The sequence below is a fragment of the Manis pentadactyla genome, chromosome X (genome assembly GCF_030020395.1).
Source record: "Manis pentadactyla isolate mManPen7 chromosome X, mManPen7.hap1, whole genome shotgun sequence".
Taxonomy (NCBI): Eukaryota; Metazoa; Chordata; class Mammalia; order Pholidota; family Manidae; genus Manis; species Manis pentadactyla.
In genome coordinates, this window is record NC_080038.1 from 111,742,205 (window position 1) to 111,761,933 (window position 19,729).

General features: G+C 40.6%; 2 protein-coding genes across 5 annotated transcripts in view; one reads left to right on the plus strand and one right to left on the minus strand.

Moving 5' to 3' along the window:
• Positions 1-1,198: 1,198 nt before the first annotated feature.
• Positions 1,199-11,637, plus strand: LOC130681958 (NF-kappa-B-activating protein). Of its 3 annotated transcripts, none has more exons than XR_008995235.1 (5): positions 1,199-2,075; positions 3,283-3,392; positions 3,487-3,562; positions 5,051-5,200; positions 8,646-11,637. XR_008995235.1 is itself a non-coding variant. In XM_057495863.1 (5 exons), coding segments are annotated over exons 1-5 (513 nt in total). In that variant the 5' UTR covers positions 2,130-2,627; the 3' UTR covers positions 8,821-11,637. The 3 variants fall into 3 exon arrangements, 2 of the variants coding, with proteins under 2 accessions (XP_057351844.1, XP_057351846.1); XM_057495863.1 differs by lacking the exon at positions 1,199-2,075 and adding an exon at positions 2,130-2,629; XM_057495861.1 differs by lacking the exon at positions 1,199-2,075 and having other exon boundaries at positions 2,128-3,392.
• A 32-nt stretch (positions 11,638-11,669) lies between these two features.
• LOC118929190 (A-kinase anchor protein 14) overlaps positions 11,670-19,729 on the minus strand; it is a 43,671-nt gene continuing 35,611 nt past the window's right edge. For both annotated transcript variants that reach the window (XM_057495844.1, XM_057495843.1), the window contains exons 5-7: positions 14,697-14,873; positions 12,321-12,373; positions 11,670-11,802 (exon numbers count right to left, since the gene is read on the minus strand). In XM_057495844.1, coding sequence (XP_057351827.1) covers positions 11,718-11,802; positions 12,321-12,373; positions 14,697-14,873 — 315 coding nt within the window. In that variant the 3' untranslated portion in view covers positions 11,670-11,717. The remainder of the gene's footprint in view (positions 11,803-12,320; positions 12,374-14,696; positions 14,874-19,729) is intronic.

Genomic DNA, 19,729 nt, shown 5'->3' on the forward strand with positions numbered 1-19,729 from the left:
TTAGGTTTGTCTCCTTCTCTGGTGTTGTCTCTGTGATCATTTTCGGCCTGTAGTTTTGCCTTTTCATGGTGATAGGAATAGTTTGCAGAGCTGGGATGAGTGACGGCTGGAAGAACATCCCTTCTTGTTGGTTTGTGGCCTTTCTCTCCTGGGAGAACAGTGACCTCTAGTGGCTTGTGCTGGTAGCTGCGAGCAGACAGGGCTTCTGCTTCCTGCCCGGCTGCTATGGAGTTTATCTCCGCTGTTGCTGTGGGCGTGGCCTGGCTCGGGCAGCTGCTCCAAAGTGGTGGAGTCGCGTTGAAGAGGGAGAGGCCGGGAGGCTATTTATCTCTGTAAGGGGCCTCCGTGCTCCCTGCAGCCCAGGGGATTAGGGTGCCCAGAGATCCCTGGATTCCCTACCTCTGGATTACGTGTCCCACCCTTCCCCTTTAAGACTTCCAAAAAGCACCCGCCAAAACAAAACCACGACCACAAAAAAAAAAAAAAAAATTAAAAAAATTTTAAAAATAAATAAATAAATAATGGCGCTCGTTTTTCTTTATTCTCCGGCGCCAGCCTCAGGCATCTGCTCACCAGTCTTGCTGCCCTGTTTCCCTAGTATTGGGATCCCTATCCCTTTAAGACTTCCAAAAAGTGCTCGCCAAAACAAAACAGCAAAAAAAAAAAAAAAAAAAATGGCCGCTCGCTTTTCTTATGTCCTCTGGCGCCAGGCCCCCGGTACCCTCTCAACGTTCTTGCTGCCCTGTTTCCCTAGTATCCAGGGCCCCGCACATGCACTGTGTCTGCGCTCTGGTCCGGATGGCGGGGGCTGGGGGTTCAACAGTCCTGGGCTCCGTCTCCCTCCCGCTCTGCCTACTCTTCTCCTGCCGTGAGCTGGTGGGAGGGGAGCTCCGGTCCTGTGGCGCCGGGGTTTGTATCTTACCCCCTTTACAAGGCACTGGGTTTTCGCAGGTGTGGATGTGGTCTGGATGTTGTCCTGTGTCCTCTGGTCTTTATTCTAGAAAGAGTTGTCTTTGTTATATTTTAATAGGTATATGTGGTTATGGGAGGAGATTTCCGCTGCTCTACTCACGCCGCCATCTTGGCTCCACCCCCCTCTGGTTGCTCTTTTAGCAAGAGTTGTATTTGTTGTATTTTCAAAAATATATGTGGTTTTGGAGGAGATTTCCACTGCTCTACTCACACTGCCATCTTGTCTCCCTCTCCTGACTGAACTTTTTTAAAGCAAAAATCTGAGCAGGTCAGTGCCCTACTTAAAGTCCTTCAGGAGCTCTCCATAGCCGTCAGGGTGAAGTTGGGCCCTGACCGATGCCTCAGTAATCACATAGGCCTGGGTCTCTCTCTTGCAGCATCCTGTAGCCTGAGAACTACTTTCTGTCTCCTCAGTATTCCACGGCCTTTCTCTTGATTCTGTTACTTGGTACAGAGAGTCTGTCTCCCTACGACACCAGACCTTCCCTGCATGTGGCTTTGCTTACTCATCTTGGCGATGGGCGTGCGTTGCTTTTGTAAAAAAACTGATTTTTAAAAGAACTAGCTAAAGAATCACCTTTTGCTGGGCAACCATTCCTCAATCACCCTCCCCCAAGCAGCCTGCTTTTGAGACTCCTCTATGTGCCCAGAGCACCCAAGGTTTAACATTTGTTAGCATTTTGCCATATTTGTTTCACATGTGAGTTTTTTGTGGAGATATTCAAAGTAAATTACGAATATCACTGTGCCATCCTAAATATTTCTATACACACCTCTAAAAAACAAGGACATTTCCTACTTAATCACAGTACTATTATCTCATACGATAAAATTAATAATAACGCCCTATATCACTGGAAACTTAGTGTGACTTTAATTCTGTGTCCCCAATGCCTAACACATTTCGTGATGAGTAGCAATAAATGTTTGAATTAATTTCTATGTTTCAACAAATAGGGCATTAGGATATTTACCTACTCAGAAGTTTTGGGGTTTTAGAGTTTAGTGTTTTTTAACTATAATGTGGTTTAATTTGCAGATGAAAATGCAAAAAGGAGAGCAAAGAAAGCCAAGAAAAAGGAAAAGAAGAAGAAACACAAATCGTCAGTTTTTTCCTTCAATTTTTGTTATGAAAAGTTCAAATATATATAAAATTATGTAAGATATCAAAGAATATAATATGATGATCCCCCATGTAACTATCACCCAGCTTGATAATTATCAACTCATGGGAAATCTCCACTGCCCCCATTATTTTGAAACCAATCCCAGATTATCATTTCATCCATAAACCAGCATGTTTCTCTAAAAGATAGACATTTTTTTTTCAAAAAAACCGTAACCACAGTACTATTATCATGCCTGAAATATTTTAACAGTAATTTGTCAGTTCTCAGTTTTTTGTCCAGTTTATTCAAATCAGGATCCAAATTGCAATTGGTTGATGTATCTTGTACATCTCTTTAAATCAATAGGTTCCCCTTCCCTTTTTGTTCCTGCACTTTATTCATTGAAGAAACCAAATCATTTACCTTAGAATTTCCTGCAGTATGGATTTTGCTGATCATACTCTTACAGTGTCCTTTTAACATGTTCTCTGTCTTTTGTGTTTCCTATAGATTGATAGTTAGGTCTAGAGACTTGATGAGGTTCAGATGTGAGTTTTTGGCAGGAATACGTTTTGGGTGGTATTGTATACTTCTATCAGGAGGAAAATAATGTCTGGTTGTCTCTTTTTATCATATTAACAGTCATTGATGGTCATTGCCTAAGAGGAATTGCAAAATGGTGGTGGTCTAGTTCTGGATTGCATTCTTCATTTATTAGGTAGCATAATTTTATAAGAGGAACCTATCCTCGGCTATTTGGTTACCTTGAAATAAAAGTTTATATAAGAAGGGCAGGATACTGGCTTACTTCAAAATTTTTTTTTGTTTTATGAGTTTTCAAAATAACGATTTGGGTTTTTTCAATATCATTATGAACACACATTTGATATATTTTTAAGCTATTACACTTAAAATTATTGATGCTCAAATTGGTAAAAGCTGTTTTTTAAACACTTTATTTGTATTATCTTTCTGTAACGTGAAAATTGTATTTCATTTGTCCCTGTAGGGATATTTTTAATAGGGAAACATGATTTAGTTAAATAAGTTAGAAAAATTTTTTAATCAAAATTGTTTAACAAGTTTGAATAAGATGAGAATTTAAATCATTTTAATCAGTCTTTTCATTGCCTTGAAAAAATGAGATGGCCTTTAACATGGGAATATTAAGTCAATTTGTATCAAATTATAATCATTACAGGAAGAAATACAAGAAAAAGAAATCGAAGAAGAGCAGAAAAGATTCCAGTGATTCAAGCTCTAAAGATTCTCAAGAAGAGTTTCTGGAGTATCCCTGGAAAGATCGATCAAGTAGGTGCTTCTGATAGACCCAGATTCAAAACCCAGAAAGCATACTAACTGAGTAATCAAAGTGTGAGTATGTTTCTGAACATCTTTCATGCAGAGCCTGAAGAACCCTCAGATTTAATTGGCCCAGAGGCTCCAAAAACACTTGCCTCACAAGATGATAAACCTTTGAAGTAAGTAACAGTGTATTTATAACATCTAAAGTACCTTCCCAAAAGTACCTTCCCCAAGGTAACCACCTAACTTACCTTTCTGAGCTTACCTCCTTCTACTCCTTTATTTATATCCCAGGTTCCAACTGAGCAGAACTAAAATTTCCCTGTATTTATTGTTCACTTTCCCACATTATGCCTTGTTCCCCTTATTTCTTCTCCCAACATGCCTTCCCTTCTATTCCCGGCCCCTGGTTTCTTTGCTGCCTCCAATCTTGTCCTGTTAAAATCCTTACCTTTCTTCAAAGCCCTTTTCAAAAGGAGGGGGCATGTGCAGATTCCCAGTACCTTTCCTCCACAAGTAGGTGTGATTCCTATCCCTCTTTAATCCTGTAGTCTTCACAGCATTTTCTATTTCTTTTGTGCAGTGTATTGTATATTCTATTTTGTGTTGCTGTTAATATCCTTATTAATATGTAAATTCCACAAGAACAGAGATTACTTTTGTGTTACAAGCTTTGAGTTTAATAGGTATTCAAGAAGTGTTCAATGAATTAAATGAAGGGATGGTAGTTTTTAAAGTCCCCTTGAATGAACGTTAATAGATAGTTGTTATTATATAGCATTATTATTGGTTATAAGTCTAAAAAGTATGTAGATTTGAGATATATTTTTTCTTGAAGTATAGTTGATTCACAATATTATGTTGGTTTCAAGTATACAGCACAGTACTTCAGGTGTTATACACATTATTAAATCCGAACTCCAACTAGTGCAGTTACTATCTCTCAACATAGGAAGATGTTACAAAATCATTGACTATATTCTCCATGCTGCACTTCCATCCCAATGACCTACTTACTTTATGATTGAGATTTTTGTGCCCCTTTCTCTCTCTCACCCACCCCAACCCTTCCCCCATGGTAACCACCAGTCACTTAGCTCTATGTCTCTGAGTCTATTGTTTTGTATTGTTTTTAGATACCACAAATAAGTCATATGGTATTTGTTTTTCTCTGCCTGGCTTATTTGACCATGTTGTCGCAAATGGCCGGGTTTCTTTCTTTTTTTTTATGGCTGAATAATATTACATTGTCTGTATGTACCACAGCTTCTTTGTTCATTCATCTGTTGATGGACACTTTGATTGCTTCCAGGGATATATTATTTCTTTACTTTTTTTTTTTTTTTAAGGGAAAAGGAATTCGCTAGAGGCAGAAGCCATACACTCAAGGTCTGTAGGGATAAATTGATCCATGATTGTAAACCATGAATCTGTACTCACTACCATAGTTCTTTTGTTCTTCCAAAGTATGTCTGTATTTCTGGATAGTTATATAGGTCACAGTGCAATGTTCACTAATTAAAGTAAAGTGATATTGGTTTTCCCAGCATGCTGCCACTCAGCAACAGTTATTCCTACTGTTTTGTGAGAGAAAGTGGGGTTTTTTTGTGTAGAAGATCACCTTTTTGTAATGAACCTTTTCTGAATTCTGAATTACTTTGTAGCTATGGCCATGCCCTGCTACCTGGTGAAGGTGCAGCTATGGCTGAATATGTAAAAGCTGGAAAACGTATCCCGCGAAGAGGTGAAATTGGCTTGACAAGTGAAGAGATTGCATCATTTGAGCGCTCGGGCTATGTAATGAGTGGTAGCAGGTATGTTCTTGCCATTGAGGTCAGTTTCCATGATTAGATCTTTTCCTCTTTCTTACTTCCAGAATTATATTTTGGTGACGGATTTTCATTAAGTGACCATTCCAAATGAAAAGTAGAACATAGATATTAGTTTAGTATTGGTTTTATTGTTACAGACGTGGTTGTCTAAAATTCCAAATATGTATGTACCTCTGCCTCGAACTCAGCTGTATCTCCAGCTTCAAGGAATCAGTCTTTCCAGTGTCCTTTCCTAGTTTGTCTTTTAGTTTAGACAGTTTATCCTCTGAGGATATAGTTAAATTCAGGTATTTGTCACTGCCCTGTGAGGAATGTGGCATTCTGGTAGTTAGGAAAGCATTTTCGTAAGTCAGTGTTCCTGTTTTCTGAGTTTGCCTCCAGTTCTCTGTGGAGTCAGAGAACATGGACCCTGTAGTTGTCTGTGGACACTGAGACTGGAGAGCAGAAAATGGTAATGACAGACATCAGATTCAGCAATGGGGAAATGAATATAAAGTTATGGAAGAAAAAGCAAAGTACCAGGAGGAACAGGAAGAATGAACTGATGGGGCATCAGGACCAAAATCAAACTGAATTTTGGATTTTTAAAATTTTTATGAGCTTTTAAAGTAGGTAAATATTTTTAAATGACATGGGAGGCAAATGTGTGCAGAACCCCTGGAGCACCTCCAGAATCTTGGAATTCTGAGGAACAACATTTGAAAATGTTACATCTGAGTTGCAGCACAGTAGGATAAGAAAAATAAATTAGAGGCATAAGGATTGGAAAGGAGGATATAACACTCATTTTTTTGTGAAAATGATTTTTTGCATAGAAAAATGATTTTACGTAAAAAGTATGAATTTTTTCATAGACACATCCTAAAGAATCTTCAGATGAATTATAAATAATAGAAGGGAGTAACAAATGGTTGGGTATAAGGATAAGGTTATCCAACGCAAAAATCGGCTGCATTTCTGTGCACCAGCAAACAACTAGAAAATGTAATTAAGTCAAAAGAAAACATTTATAATAGGATCAGAGAATATGAAGGATTTAGGAATAAACCTTAACAAAAGACGTCCAATGCCTCTGTAGGGAAAACTATAAAGCACTGTTAAGAGACATTAAAGAAGACCTAAATCAATGGAGAGGTACCTTGTCCCTGGATAGGAAGGCAATATTGTAAGTTCTTTCCAAGTTGATCTGTTGGTTCAGTGCAGTTCTAATCAAAATCACAGAGTTTTTCATGAAACTTAATAAGATGGCTCTAAAATTGATACGTCAGACCAGAGAGTCAAAAAGATTGGCCAGGTCACTTCTGAAGAAGAATAGGAAGATGAGATTTGCCCTACCAGACATGAGGATCTATTATGAAACATGGCACTTTAGAAAGCAGGGAGGGAACAAATGAATTGTTCAGTGGGATAAAATGCAGAGCCCAGAGGCAGAGCCATACGTGTATGGAACATCGTTGTATGAAAGAGATGGCGTGTCAGATCAGTGGGGAAAGAAAGGTATATTCAGTAAGTGGAGGAGGAAAAAACGGTTATCCACATGGAAAACAAAGTAGAACCCTCACCAAAATCAGTACAGCTGAAGGACTTAAATGTCAAAACAACTGTAACACTCTTAGTATGAAATATGAGCAGATATCTATTAGATCTTGGGGTGGGAAAGCATTTCTTAAGGAAGACAATAAAACATATACTGATCAAAATAAAATGTTGATGAATTTACCTACGTTAAAAATAAGAACTTTGTTCATCAAAAGACATCTTAAGTAAAAAGATGAGTTCCAAGCTAGGATAACGTCTTGCAGTACACACAACTGATAAAGAGTTAGTACTGAGAATCTTTAAAGAATACCTGTAAATAACTCAAAAGAAGAATGAGAGAAAGACACAAACAGGCATTCGATAGACGAAGAAATATATATGGCCTACACATATACAAAAAATACTCATTATCATGGCAAATGAAGATCAAGAGCATACCGATGTACCGTTTTACACCCATTTGATAGACAAAAAGTCAGACAATACCAAGCATTTGAGAGGATGTGGATCTACAGGATCTCTTAATATTGCTAATGTTGGTATAAATTGGTACAGTCATTTTGGAAAACAGTGTGACATTGTCTTGGGAAGTTGAGCATTCATATGCTTTCTGACCCAGCAACTCCATACCTAGAAACTCAGGAGAAAATCTTTCCCATGTACTAGGAGATGTGAGCATAGGTGTTTATTACAGCGTCGTTCACGTAGCACTTCTTGTTCCAAATAAACTGCCCTGCTCACTGTACCCTGAGCAACCTGAATGCATTGTCATCTCTTTAGCTCTCCATCCTGTCACTCCCCGAGCTTCACACTAACTTAAAATGATTTTCCCCTCTTGCCCTTACTTGGTTTTCTCTATTTTCCTAGACATAGCTAAAGCTTCATTTTGAACTGGTTGTGTAGGATTGAGTTACATACACAGTTGACCCTTGAACAGTGCGGGAGTTGGGGTACCAATCCCCATGCAGTCGAAAATTATATAACTTTTGATGCCCGAAAAACTTTATATGAGTAGCCTACTGTTGCCCGGAAGCCTTACTGATAGCATAAACACATATTTTGTGTGTTATGCATATTATATACTGTTGTATTCTTAACAATAAAATCAGCTAAAGGAAAGAAAGTGTTCTTTCAAATTGTTACAAATCTACAAAAAACTTTTAAGTATATTTATTGAAAATAATCTGCATATAAGTGGACCTTCAAATCCATGTTGTTCAAGCGTCAACTGTACATTAAGGAGGAGGCAAGTTTTCATGAAATTTTCCCTCCAAATCAGTAGGCCTTTTGAAGGTAATGTAATGGTTTCCCTCTGCCTCTGCCCTTATACTTCCTTATTTGGCCCTTGTGCTAAATCTCTTCTTCTTTCTTTTTTCTGAGCTACTACTGGATTCTAAGAAAGTTAAATCCATTCATAAAACTCACCAGAAACTCAGCTATCGATTTAGACTTGGTTCATTTGGTTATGTGATAAATTAGAACCTTGAAGAAGTTCCAGCTGATCATCAGCTTAAGTCTTTCATCTGTCCTACTATTAATTCCACAAAGGCAAATGCTACATATCATCTAGAAAGTTTAATCATTTGCCCATTTCTGATTGTTCTACTGGGAACAACAGAAATAGACTTATGCCTGTAGTATCTGAAATTAATAACATTCCTGATGTTGACAGAGCATCAGAAATCGTTATTTGAATACTAGAAATGAATCAAAGGATGCATCAGTTGGTAAAACAAATAAATGATCTTTTAAAAATTGAACCCATAACAAGAACAGTTTCTATTTGTCAGCTTTCAAAATAGACCACCCTTTATTAAAAAAGGATTAGTGTGGAAGTACCATGCGGATAATTACTGAGAAATTAAGCCAAAAATAAAATTATCTCCAGGCATCGCCGGATGGAGGCTGTGCGACTGCGGAAAGAAAACCAGATCTATAGTGCTGATGAGAAGAGAGCCCTGGCATCCTTTAACCAAGAAGAGAGGCGAAAGAGAGAAAACAAGATTCTGGCCAGTTTTCGAGAGATGATATACAGAAAAACTAAAGGGAAAGATAACAAATAAGGATTTTCTAATTGTTCAGCAGACATTTTTAACAACAAGAAAGAAAGTGTGGGATACACACACACACACACAAATATATACACAAACAGATTACTGTGATCTGAAAGCTTTCAGTGCTACTGTGCCTTCTATTTAATTCCTTCAGTCCTTCAGTAAGAAGCTGCTCATTGATAGAACTTTAGCAAGTTCCTTGGGTTATTTTGGATTGCCCATAATAACTTTCTGGCTTAAAAATCCAGATTATGAATGAAATCGTACTGGGGGAGGTGAAATTGAGAGAAAGTGTCCGTGAGAGAGAAACTTTACTCTCACACCATGGGACAGTACTACTATTAGCTCCATAGGATGCCCACCCTCACCCCCACCCCAACTGCACTCATGGGAAATTATTATTCCTGTACGTTGACTATGTTATAAATGGACTTGTAGAAATATACAGGAGGCCACTTTTGTCAACAGAATGAAGGCATTGCTGAAAAAAGCAAATCTGGAATTTGAAAATTGACTTGTGTAATACCATATATAGTCTGCTCTGGAAATTATGTATGTTGGTTTTAGTCCCTACCTCCACCCCCAAACCAACAAACAAACCAAAAAGCAAACTAACCCGTAGACTTATTGAGTTGAAAATGTGAACATTAGTTCTTAAAATTCTTACTAGGTTACTTAAAAATGGTTTTCAAATATAAACTATTGGGACTACTGTTGTGCCAATGTAAGGTACATTATTTCCACCTAAGCTGTGCTTAAGTCACTGTTTGAATACTGGAAACGATCGACAGTGAACTGTGATCACGTTTTGTAAGGATGAAGCTACAATGATGTTGAACATATTTTAAGTCTGTCTGTTATGTAATAAGCGTATTTCATTTCAAGCATTATTAAACCTTTCAGTTTATTTTTTGTATCCGTCACGGTTTAATCTTTTATACTTTGTATAGAACCCCCTCACCTTATCACTTTTTTATGGCTGCTGTTGACTTAAATTTGGGAGAAAGGGAAAATGCTGGAACTATGAAATTGTGATCTGTTTCCATCCTTTATTTGTTCAACTTGAGTTGGTAGATCACAAGAATGAAAAGGGAGGAGGACAGTGGAAGTTTTGGCTGTTTGTGTTAAGATTGTTTTGAGTTGTCTTATTATTATGTGCCTAGGATAAATTTAAATTACCTGAGTGATGGGGAAATTCGGACACTGCTGTTATAAAATACCCTCCTTTTGTAATAGTTCAATGTGGTTTTTTTCAAAGTTTTAAAATACAGCAGTCATATTTCAAAGTATAGGTCAAAAGTTTTACTGGTTGACATATGTTGTAGGGAAATGTCTACCTTTAATCCACAACTAATGAACTAAAAACCCAGTTGGCATGTAATAACACTTAGGACCCCTGAATTTGAAGTGATTTCTATTTATCATTGTTGCTGCCTAGCCTCATAAATCTCTCATTTCCAAAAGTTAGAAGAAAACTAGGCCCCAAATTTATGAATCGTAATCCATCTAGTTCCCTGTGTAATAAAACCTAAACTTATAATCGCTACTTAAAAATTTTGTTCTATAAGAACATAGTTTTTTTGTTAAGGATTCCTGGGGACTGAATGAGTTTGTTCTCTTTCAGTAAGCAAGGTAGTTTATATGCAACAACTTCATGATATATGAATATTGTGGATTTTCAGTGGATTCTCCTATGTCCTCCACAGAGGAGATGCTTGTTGAGTCAGTGAAAATGTATTATTTCAGAACTTTTAACATTTCTTTCATCAGGGTTTGTTCAGCAAAGATCTGTCAAAGAATAGCTTTGGGAGCACATTCTTTGGGAAAGAGGAAGGAAGAGTAAAAGGGCTGACAGTAAGTATTTTCAGTTAGGAGAGTTACTGCTTGGAACTGTTCAGTCATCTGAGCCAGAAGTCAAATTAGGAGGGCTGTTGTATTTGAAATATATTTTTTGTTCTCCAAAGAGACGTATCTTGTTTTCCACCCCCTCACCTGTTGCTCTAATAATATTTTCCCTACTTTTGTATTTACTGTACAAATGTAACAGTTAAAAAAAGAAGAAAGAAAGATTACCCACAGTCTCACCACATCAATTGTCTTTGGTATTCTGTGTTCCCTTCCAGTGCTGGTCTACATAAATATATATTCTGACATGCCCGCAAGTAACTGCTTGTAATGTAATTTAGTCTTTGGTGTTTTAAAACTTTGCAGCCAGGCAAGGCAGCCTCACAGGGATGGCAGGGACAAGTGACGATCTGTGCGAAGATGGAAAGAAGACAAAAATAAGTAAGGGTGGCGACTGAACCTTCCCAGTTTCATTGCCTCCAATCCTCAAGTCACCTTGCTGCCGTCACAGTGTGGTGCTGCGGTGTGAGGCAGCATGGCCCACTTCAGTTTCAGAAAGTATTGTTGAACAGTGAGGCTGAGCTTGCAATAAATGGAAGGGGTCTGTGAGTAGGGAAACCCTTCAGACTGGTTGTATTAAGAGCTATAGAACTGTCGCCATTTTTCTTTTCCCCAGCTATTCCCGTAAAGAGACGTGTCTGGGCTGGAGAATTAGGCTCAAATGGGGGAACAAGCAGCCAAGTACCATTTCAGTTTGGTCTGATAGGTAAATTTTAGTAACTGTCTAAGCTCAGTTTCTGTTCTCTAAGGCTGAGTGATACAGACAGTGATGGTAAAAACCTTGTAGAAAGCAGAAAACAACTTACTGGTTACTCTGCTAATGTGGCAGAAGTTGCCAAATGGAAAGTGAATGAATACAAAAAAACACAGCTGGTTAATGTGCCACAAGTTTTATTATTCAATAAATATTCTGTGGTTTGATGTACTGTATTGTATTTTTTAATACATTCTGACTAGAAATCCAATCCTAAAACATTCTCTAAGAATCAGACACAATTGCGTTAGAAGTCAATTGACTCCATTAGAGTATTTTTGGACTCAGTAATGTCCTTCGGCCATTTTCCTTGAAAGCAAGTCATTCCGGGTCTGCAGAGGAAGAAAAACAAACACACCAAAAGTTTTAAAAATAAAACAAAATATTGAGCCAGGCATTAATTCCCTATTTTCTCTGTTACATTCTCTGTGAGCAGGAAGCTTTTTAGGGGTCGGAGGTGAAGGTTGTCTCAATTCCTTAGGCTCAGTGGAGAAAAGGATTAGTGAGCTTATATGTAAAGATTTTTAAGAGAGGTGCTCTACAAATAAAAGGGATTGTTATCTAAGCTGATACCGTACGATTGTGAAGTTTCCCATAGAAACAGCAGATGTGACCCATTTTTGCCCCACCCTGCTCCAAACAACGAATCCTCAAGCTTCTAACCACCGACGAAGGAGACATAAAAAAAAAAAATGCAGAATCCTTTCAGCCACCCTAATGGGGAAGGTGGTCCAAAGAAGAGAGGTGACCATGATGTGAGTTATCTCTGGCTGTAGGCCTGCTAGATTCCTGGAGTGTGATGACCTTTTTCCAACCACCCTTTCAAAGTAAGTCTCCAAATGTTCATTACCTGTGAACTAATGAATGGTCCTCAAAGATGTAAGAGACTTCAATGGGTATATCCTACGAGAGAAAAGGACAACTGTCAACCTAGATCTTACCAACTCCTAACTACCTCCACATGCCTACACTTGTCCGTACGTTTACTCTTACATTTCTGCAATTCGTCTTCCTTACGAATTGGGAGTCTCTAGGTGGTAGTTCTTTGTCACTTCAAACTTTTGTTTCCCAAAAGATCTTTTTGGCAACAGACACCTTAAAAATCTCCACAAACTTAGAAACAAGTCAGGAGAGGCTTGTGCTCCTTGTTAACAGGAGTGTAAGTCAGTCATTCACCTTCTTTCCATGTTTCAGTTTGCTCAACTGACAGTGTCTACTTTACCTCTTAGGAATGGCATAAGAATGAAATAGTATAGGTGAACAAGGTTCAAAAACACTTATAAAGCAGCATCAAAATGTAAGTTGTAATATTATCTCAGTGGTTCCCCACCCATTCCCCCTTCAAAATTATACTTGCCATTGTGAGCAAGAGCCCTTCTCCTTAGCCCTCTCTCTGTGTGGTCTCTGGTCATGGTCTTGCTTACCTCCACCAGCCTTACTACTGATTTCTAACCCTGCCAGTTAGCAAGACAGCCGATGACAGGATCTCTGATCAGGAGAAGTGAGAGCTCCACATATTTTACCTCTTTGGACTATTCCAGGTTCCAAACTCTGAATAGATAAGTTTGTACTAGGATGGGATGAATATAGGGTGTGGTTGGCTCACTGCGTGGTCACATATAAATAAAGCCTTAGAGTCAGGCAAAGCCTCAAATAACTTCTGTGAGAGAATATCAAGAACAGGGGTCAAGTAACGTTTTTGTGTCTGCTGTGTTCGAGGCATTATGCTTGGTACCGGCCCTGCTCCTCTGAGGACCCTGACGCAGGATTCGTAGATGTTACTTTATTTCCTTTCATACCAGCTATCAACATAATTTCATAATTTTGGTCTATCTAGTGGCTACATGCAGTCATTGCTTCAAGTATTTCTTGAGGGCCTGTTTGCCAGGCCTTGTTTTACAGCAAGACAAAAGTCCCTGCCTTTGTGGTGCTTAGTTTCTGGTTGAGGGAACGGACAGTAACAAGATAACAAATTACATAGAATACCAGAAGGTGATAAAATGTTATGTAGAAAAACATGGGGTGAGAACAGAAAGTGTGGTGTAGGAGGTGGGAGAGCAGGCCACGCACATACCTAGGGGCGTGTTCCGGTCAGCGGCAACAGCAAGTGCAAAGGCCCTGAGGCAGGACTGTAACCGGATTATTAACCAGTGGCAAGATCAGAGTGGCTGGAGCACAGTAAGTGAGGGAGGAGGAGTGGGAAAGCAGAAATAACAAAGGCCAAATCATAGAAGGCCTTGTGGGTCTCACTACTCAAAGCTTAGTCAGTGGACCTGCAGCATGAGCATTGCCTCGGAGCTTCTTAGTAATGCAGAATCTCAAGCCCCAGCCCAGACCTGCTGAAACAGAATCTTCCTTTTGACAAGATCACCAAGTAATGTGTATGCACGCTGAAGTTTGGGAAACATGTTGGAACATTTTAAACAGAGGAGTGACATAAATTCATTTTATAAGGCTTACTCTGGCTTACTACTGTATTGAAAAGACACGTGATGAGGGCAAAGGTGGAGGCAGAAAGATGGGTTAGAAGGCTATTGGAATAATCTTGGTGAGAGATGTTGGTGTCTTAGACCAGGGAGGTAGAAGTGGAGTGGAAAGAAATTGTTGGATCCAGGACCTATTTTTGAAGGCAAGGCCGACAGGATTTCCTGATGGATTGAATGAGGGATGTGAGAGAGTCAAGGATGATGCCAAGGATGTCAGCCATCAGCTGAGGTGAGAAAGATGCAGGTAGGTCAGGTTTGGAAGGGAAAATCAGAAGTTCGGTTTTGGATACAGTAAGTGAGATGTCCGTCAAACATCCAAGCTCAGAGATCCGGGCTGGAGATGCAAATTTGGGGATCATAATCTCAAGGTGGCATTTCAAGTCAAGAGACTAGATAAGATCATCAGGGAAGTATGAGTAAGGAGGAGGTGGTCCAAGGCCCGAGTGTTGGGACATTCCAACATGAAGAGGTTAATGGGAGGAGGAGAAACCAGTAGAGACTGAAGAGCAATGGTGAGGCAGAAGGAAAACCGGGGGAGTACGTTGCTCTAGAAGCAAAATGGAATGTGTCGTGGAGGAGTGAGTGATCAGCTATGGCAAGTGCTGCAGATAAGCCAAGCAAGATGAGGACAGAAATATGACTCAAGTTTTACAAAGAAGGGGTCATCAGTGACCTCGGCAGAAGTCTCCATTCTCATTGGAGGCTCATCAAAGGGGACAGGGCAGGAAAGGAGCACCTACTGGTTTGCTTTTGAAGACCTTGATGGTGAAGAAGGCAGCAGCACTAACTTGTGTCACGGGTCTTGAAGCAGTTGGAATGCTCCAGCGTACACAGTAGATGTAGTGGAAGCTGTGAATCAAGTCTTTCCTCTCTATGAGTTCTGTGTAGTGCAGCCAGTTGTCTTGATGCTCCCAAGTCTGTTTCATAGAAAAAAGACAGTACACAGAGCAGACTTGCGTTCACATCCTCTAGATAAAGGCAGTGCACAACAGTCACAACAGTAGGAGTTACAGCCTTGCTTCTGGAGTCCATTTCTAACATTTTTGATTGAGATTCAAGCTGGAGGCGCATCCCAATTATTTCCACAAATGAAGGAGAGAAAAGGTGGAGCTGAAATGAAATGAGTAATGCAGACATGACTAAAGATTGGGCTTTGAATGCAGAGGTGCACACTCAGATGTGTATGTGTACATACACACCGCACACACACTGACCTTCCAGACCCTTACTTGGGAGGCAAGGGAGACCTACAGGTGTGACTAGAAAGTAATAAGGCTGGTTTCACAAGCTGCTTTTGGAAATCAGACTCACTTCATTGCAGCCATAGGTGGCTGATCAAATAAGGTCAGAAAAGGAGTGAGTCGGGCAATAGGATCACCTAGATCCCTCACACCTGTGTCTCCACCCTGGGAGAAGCCTCCCCCTGCAAGGCACAATCTTGCTAGCATCTGGGTCCCACAGAAGTCATAATGCAGCCCTGATTTTTAGCACAAGGGCCTTGAATACTGTAGGTATTAAACAAGGTCCGTTCAACTGAACCCCCTTGGGCTGGCTATTGGAGCACAGGAAGCTTCCAAATCAAAAAATATCCAGAAGATGAAGGTTCACGGAAGGAAGTAGGATTGTCTTAACAATCCCAGTGATAGGAGGAAGGAGAGTGGGAGGAGATGGTAAAAAGATTTGTGGTCCTCTTAAAAAAAAAAAAAAAAAAAGATTGGTCTTCTGCCTCAGCTTACTTTATTTCAAACAACACCCAATTGGCTGTCTCAGTCAGCCAGAGTGGAGCGCCAGACTCAAGATTCCTTGAGATCAGGGACTATGGCTTATGTGTAGATCATTACTCCTTTTAATGAAGGAGTCTGACAGTCAGACCCTTGAGGCCCACTGGAGCATGTCTTTCTTTCCATCCTTTCTATATGGCTCAGCATATTTTTTCAGCCCTAATGTTTAATCTGTCACACAATCACAGACTTTGTAGCATCGGAATGGTCCCTAGAGATCGTATAACAAAGGCCCTTACTTTGCAGATGAGGATATTAGGGCCTAGCTTGGGACGGGACAGTCCAAAACAACAGCTGGGACTGGGACCCAGGGCTCCCAAGCAGCCACTTAAGTGCTCTCTCGCCACCCCCACAGAATTCTCAATTCCAAGATTTTCGTCCTCTCAACTTGGTGTCTTAGTGGAGTTTTTTCCCCCCCTTTTAACTAAGGCAGCCTTAGATACATTAAACTCAACAGTCTCCACCAGGCCAGCCTTCCCATTTTTACCACTGTGCAGGCTGCCGACTTTTGTGTAGCTCCAGTGAACGTGTCTTAGTCCTTGTGTTTTGTAATTTTTACGTAACATTGCTTCATACGCTCACTTCCAGGAAGCAGTATCTCATTGTGCTACTCTACCGTGGATGGCTTAGCCAGTTACATATTATTGAACAACTCAAAATCAACAGGCACCTGGAATTATGGGCACAAAACTGTTACCAATGGTAAGTGGCCTCTGAGGGACTAGAACTGGGTACTGTGGAGGCGGCAGGGGAACTTTCATTTTGTACTTTGTGTCTTTTTGCTCACTGGGTTTTTTAAAAAATAATGATGTCTTATTTTTATTATAAAAATAATTTTAACTGTGCTAGGCATTGGGGATTTTCTGATTTTTCCCTCATAAAGACCTTATTTGTGTATTCTTGTTGCCAGGTTTCATTCCTAAGGAGAATAAACCAATTATTGTGCCCACTGGCAAATGTATAAATGTGCCTATTTCCTCCCCAGAAACACGTAAGTCTTCTTCCTACTATGGTGGAAAAAGTGTATCAGACAAGCCTATGCTCACAACTTCATTCTGCTGCTTAATTCAGAAAGACTTTGGGCAAATTGTCAAACCCCTCTGAGCCTCAAGGTTCCTCATCTGTAAAACTGGTATGCTGATGTACCTACACACACATTTCTTGTGAGGATTAAATGAGATAATGCACGTGGAATGCGTAGCAGTGCTCGGCACATCACAATGCTTCGTCAACGGGAACTGCTAATTTGCCATCCCCTGGGGTATGGTGGACTTTGGGAAATCTGCACTAAGCTTGAGAAAACTTCCTGTCAGAAATGCCTAGCACCTAGACGGCAGACGTCACTTCAAGGGCTGGCTGCATTAGTAGGGCTAGGAATGAGGTGACTTTATGTGAGGAGTTATGCTTGTAGAGCGAGAGCTTTTAGCTTGTCAGTCACCTGCTTTCTAATCACCTCTGTCCTCAATAACAGCCCTACAAAAAAAGATAAGCTCTTCATCTGTGAAGACAGAGTGGTATGGAGAGAATAACTCTGTTCATGTATTTAACACATTTATAGAGCATCTCTGCGTATACCTGACCTTTCTAGGGACTGGAAACAGAGAAATGAAAAGTCTTTGCCTCATGGACCATATGATCTGGTCATGGAAGAAAGGCAGTAGGGTCAATAAGTAAAATCTAATATCTTAGGTAGAGCTAAATGCTAAGGGATAAAAAATCAAGAGAAGGAGAGAGGGTTGCAGTTTTAGGTGAGGTGACCAGGAAAGGCCTTAATGAACAGATGGCACATTTAAAAACGTATATTTATTTTTAATTGGACTGTAGTTGAAATATATATATTAGTTTTAGGTGTACAATGGTGATTTGATGTTTATATACATTGCTAAATGCTCACTACAGTAAGTGTACTTACCATCTGTCACCATACAAAGGCATTACAGTATTATTGGCTATATTCCCTCTGTTGTACTTTTCACATCTATGACATTTATTTTATAACAGGAAGTTTGTACTTCTTAATCCCCTTCACCTATTTCACCTATTCCCCCGATCCTTTCCCCTCTGGCAGCTACCAGTTCTCTGTATTTATGAGTCTATTTCTGGGTTTGTTATTTTTGTTTTTTAGGTTCCACATGTAAGTGAAATCACATGATACTGTCTTTCCCTGACTTATTTCACTTAGCATAATATCCTGTAGGCACATCCATGCTGTTGCAAATGGCAGAATGTCATACTTTTTATGGCTGAATAATACTCATGTGTGTGTGCGTGCGTGTGTGTGCGTGCGTGCGTGCATACATATGTATCTTCTTTATCCATTTATCAGTGGACACGTAGGTTGCTTCCGTATCTTTGCTGTTGTAAATAATGTTGCAGTAAACATACGGGGTTCGTATACATTTTCAAATTAGTGTTTTTATTTTCCTCGGGTAAATACCCAGAAGCGGCATTGCTGGGTTGTATGATATTTCTGATTTTAATTTTTTGAGGAACTTTTCATAGTAACTGCACCAATTTACATTCCCACCAACAGTACACAAGAACTCCTGCGATGTCCTTAAGGTCCTTTAACCTATCCTCATTGTTTTCTTTGCAGCTTGAATGATTTCCTCTGTCCTGTCCTCTAGATCACTTATCTGTTCTTCTGTACCCTCTTATCTGTTACTGATTCCCTCTCATGCATTTTTCATTTTAGTTACTGTATTCTTCAGCTCTGATTCTTCCTTATGTTTTCTTTTGTTGGAAGTTCTGAGTTCTTCCAACTCTGGTAAGCATCTTTATGACCATTATTTTGAACTCTTTATCCGGTAGGTTCTTTATCTCCATTTAGTTCTCTCTTTTTCTGAGGTTTTGTCTTCTTCTGTCTTTTGGAACACACTCCTCTGTCTCTTAATTTTGCCTGACTCTCTGCGTTTGTTTTTATTCATCAGGTAGGCCAGCTGCATCTCCTGGTCTTGAAAGTAGTGGCTTTCTGTGGAAGGCATCCTGTGGGAGCCAGTAGCACAATCATGCCTGGTCACCAGAATCAAGCAGTCCACAAGTGGCCCCTGTGTGGGCTGCCTGTGCCCTCCTATTGTGACTGGGCCACGACTGCTGCATAGATTGAGAGGTGGGCAGGGCTGGCCCCAGGTGCAGCTGGCTGAGGGACCTGGCTACAGGTGGTGGGGGCATGCTGGTTAGTGTGGTTAGCCCTCTGTGTAGCTGGCTGCAAGGCCTGGCCATGATTGTTTTCGGCATGCTGGTAGGCATGGCTCGCCCCCACCTCCCAGGTGCAGGAGTCACTTTGGGGGCACTGGTCCTGACCAAGGCTGCCCACCAGGTGTAGTAGGGTGGGAGCCACAGTGGGGGGACATTGGTCCCAACCAAGGCTGCCTACCAGTGTGGCACGGTGGGAGCTTGTAGAGAAAATGAAGGTTCCTATCACCTGGATTCTCACCTGACCCTGGTTGGCTTGCTCACTGCACACGTGTGGGCAATACATTATTACTGACTATATAAAGAGCTCCGCCCAGTGCTGTGAGCTGCATGGCTGCCGGAGAGCAGAGGCTGGAGTGGTTGCAGCACCGAGGACAGAGACTGAGACAGCTGTGGGTGGTAGAGAGGCCCACTCTCTGAGTGGATGAGATTCTAGTGATTGACCTGCCACCATGGGAATAAAGTTGGGTATAAACCCTTTCACCCCAAGGATGTTCCACTGTCATTTTTTCGGTCCCACTGAATCCATAGTGAACTTGTTCAGGGCTGAAACCCATGGGCAAGACCATTGGTGATGTTGGCAGGATTCACTGCAGACCAAAGAATGAAACAGGCTGCCCTCGTGGGAAGAGCACTTCAGCGGGCTGCATCTATGGATGGGGAGACATGTGAGTGTCCCCCAAAGGACATACGGTCTGACATAGCTTGCCTCCTAGAGGACTGGGTCCCACCCCAAGACTGGGGAGAGGTGGAGGTGACACCCGAGGCAGTAGAGCTTTGGCCCTCAGCAAAGTAGG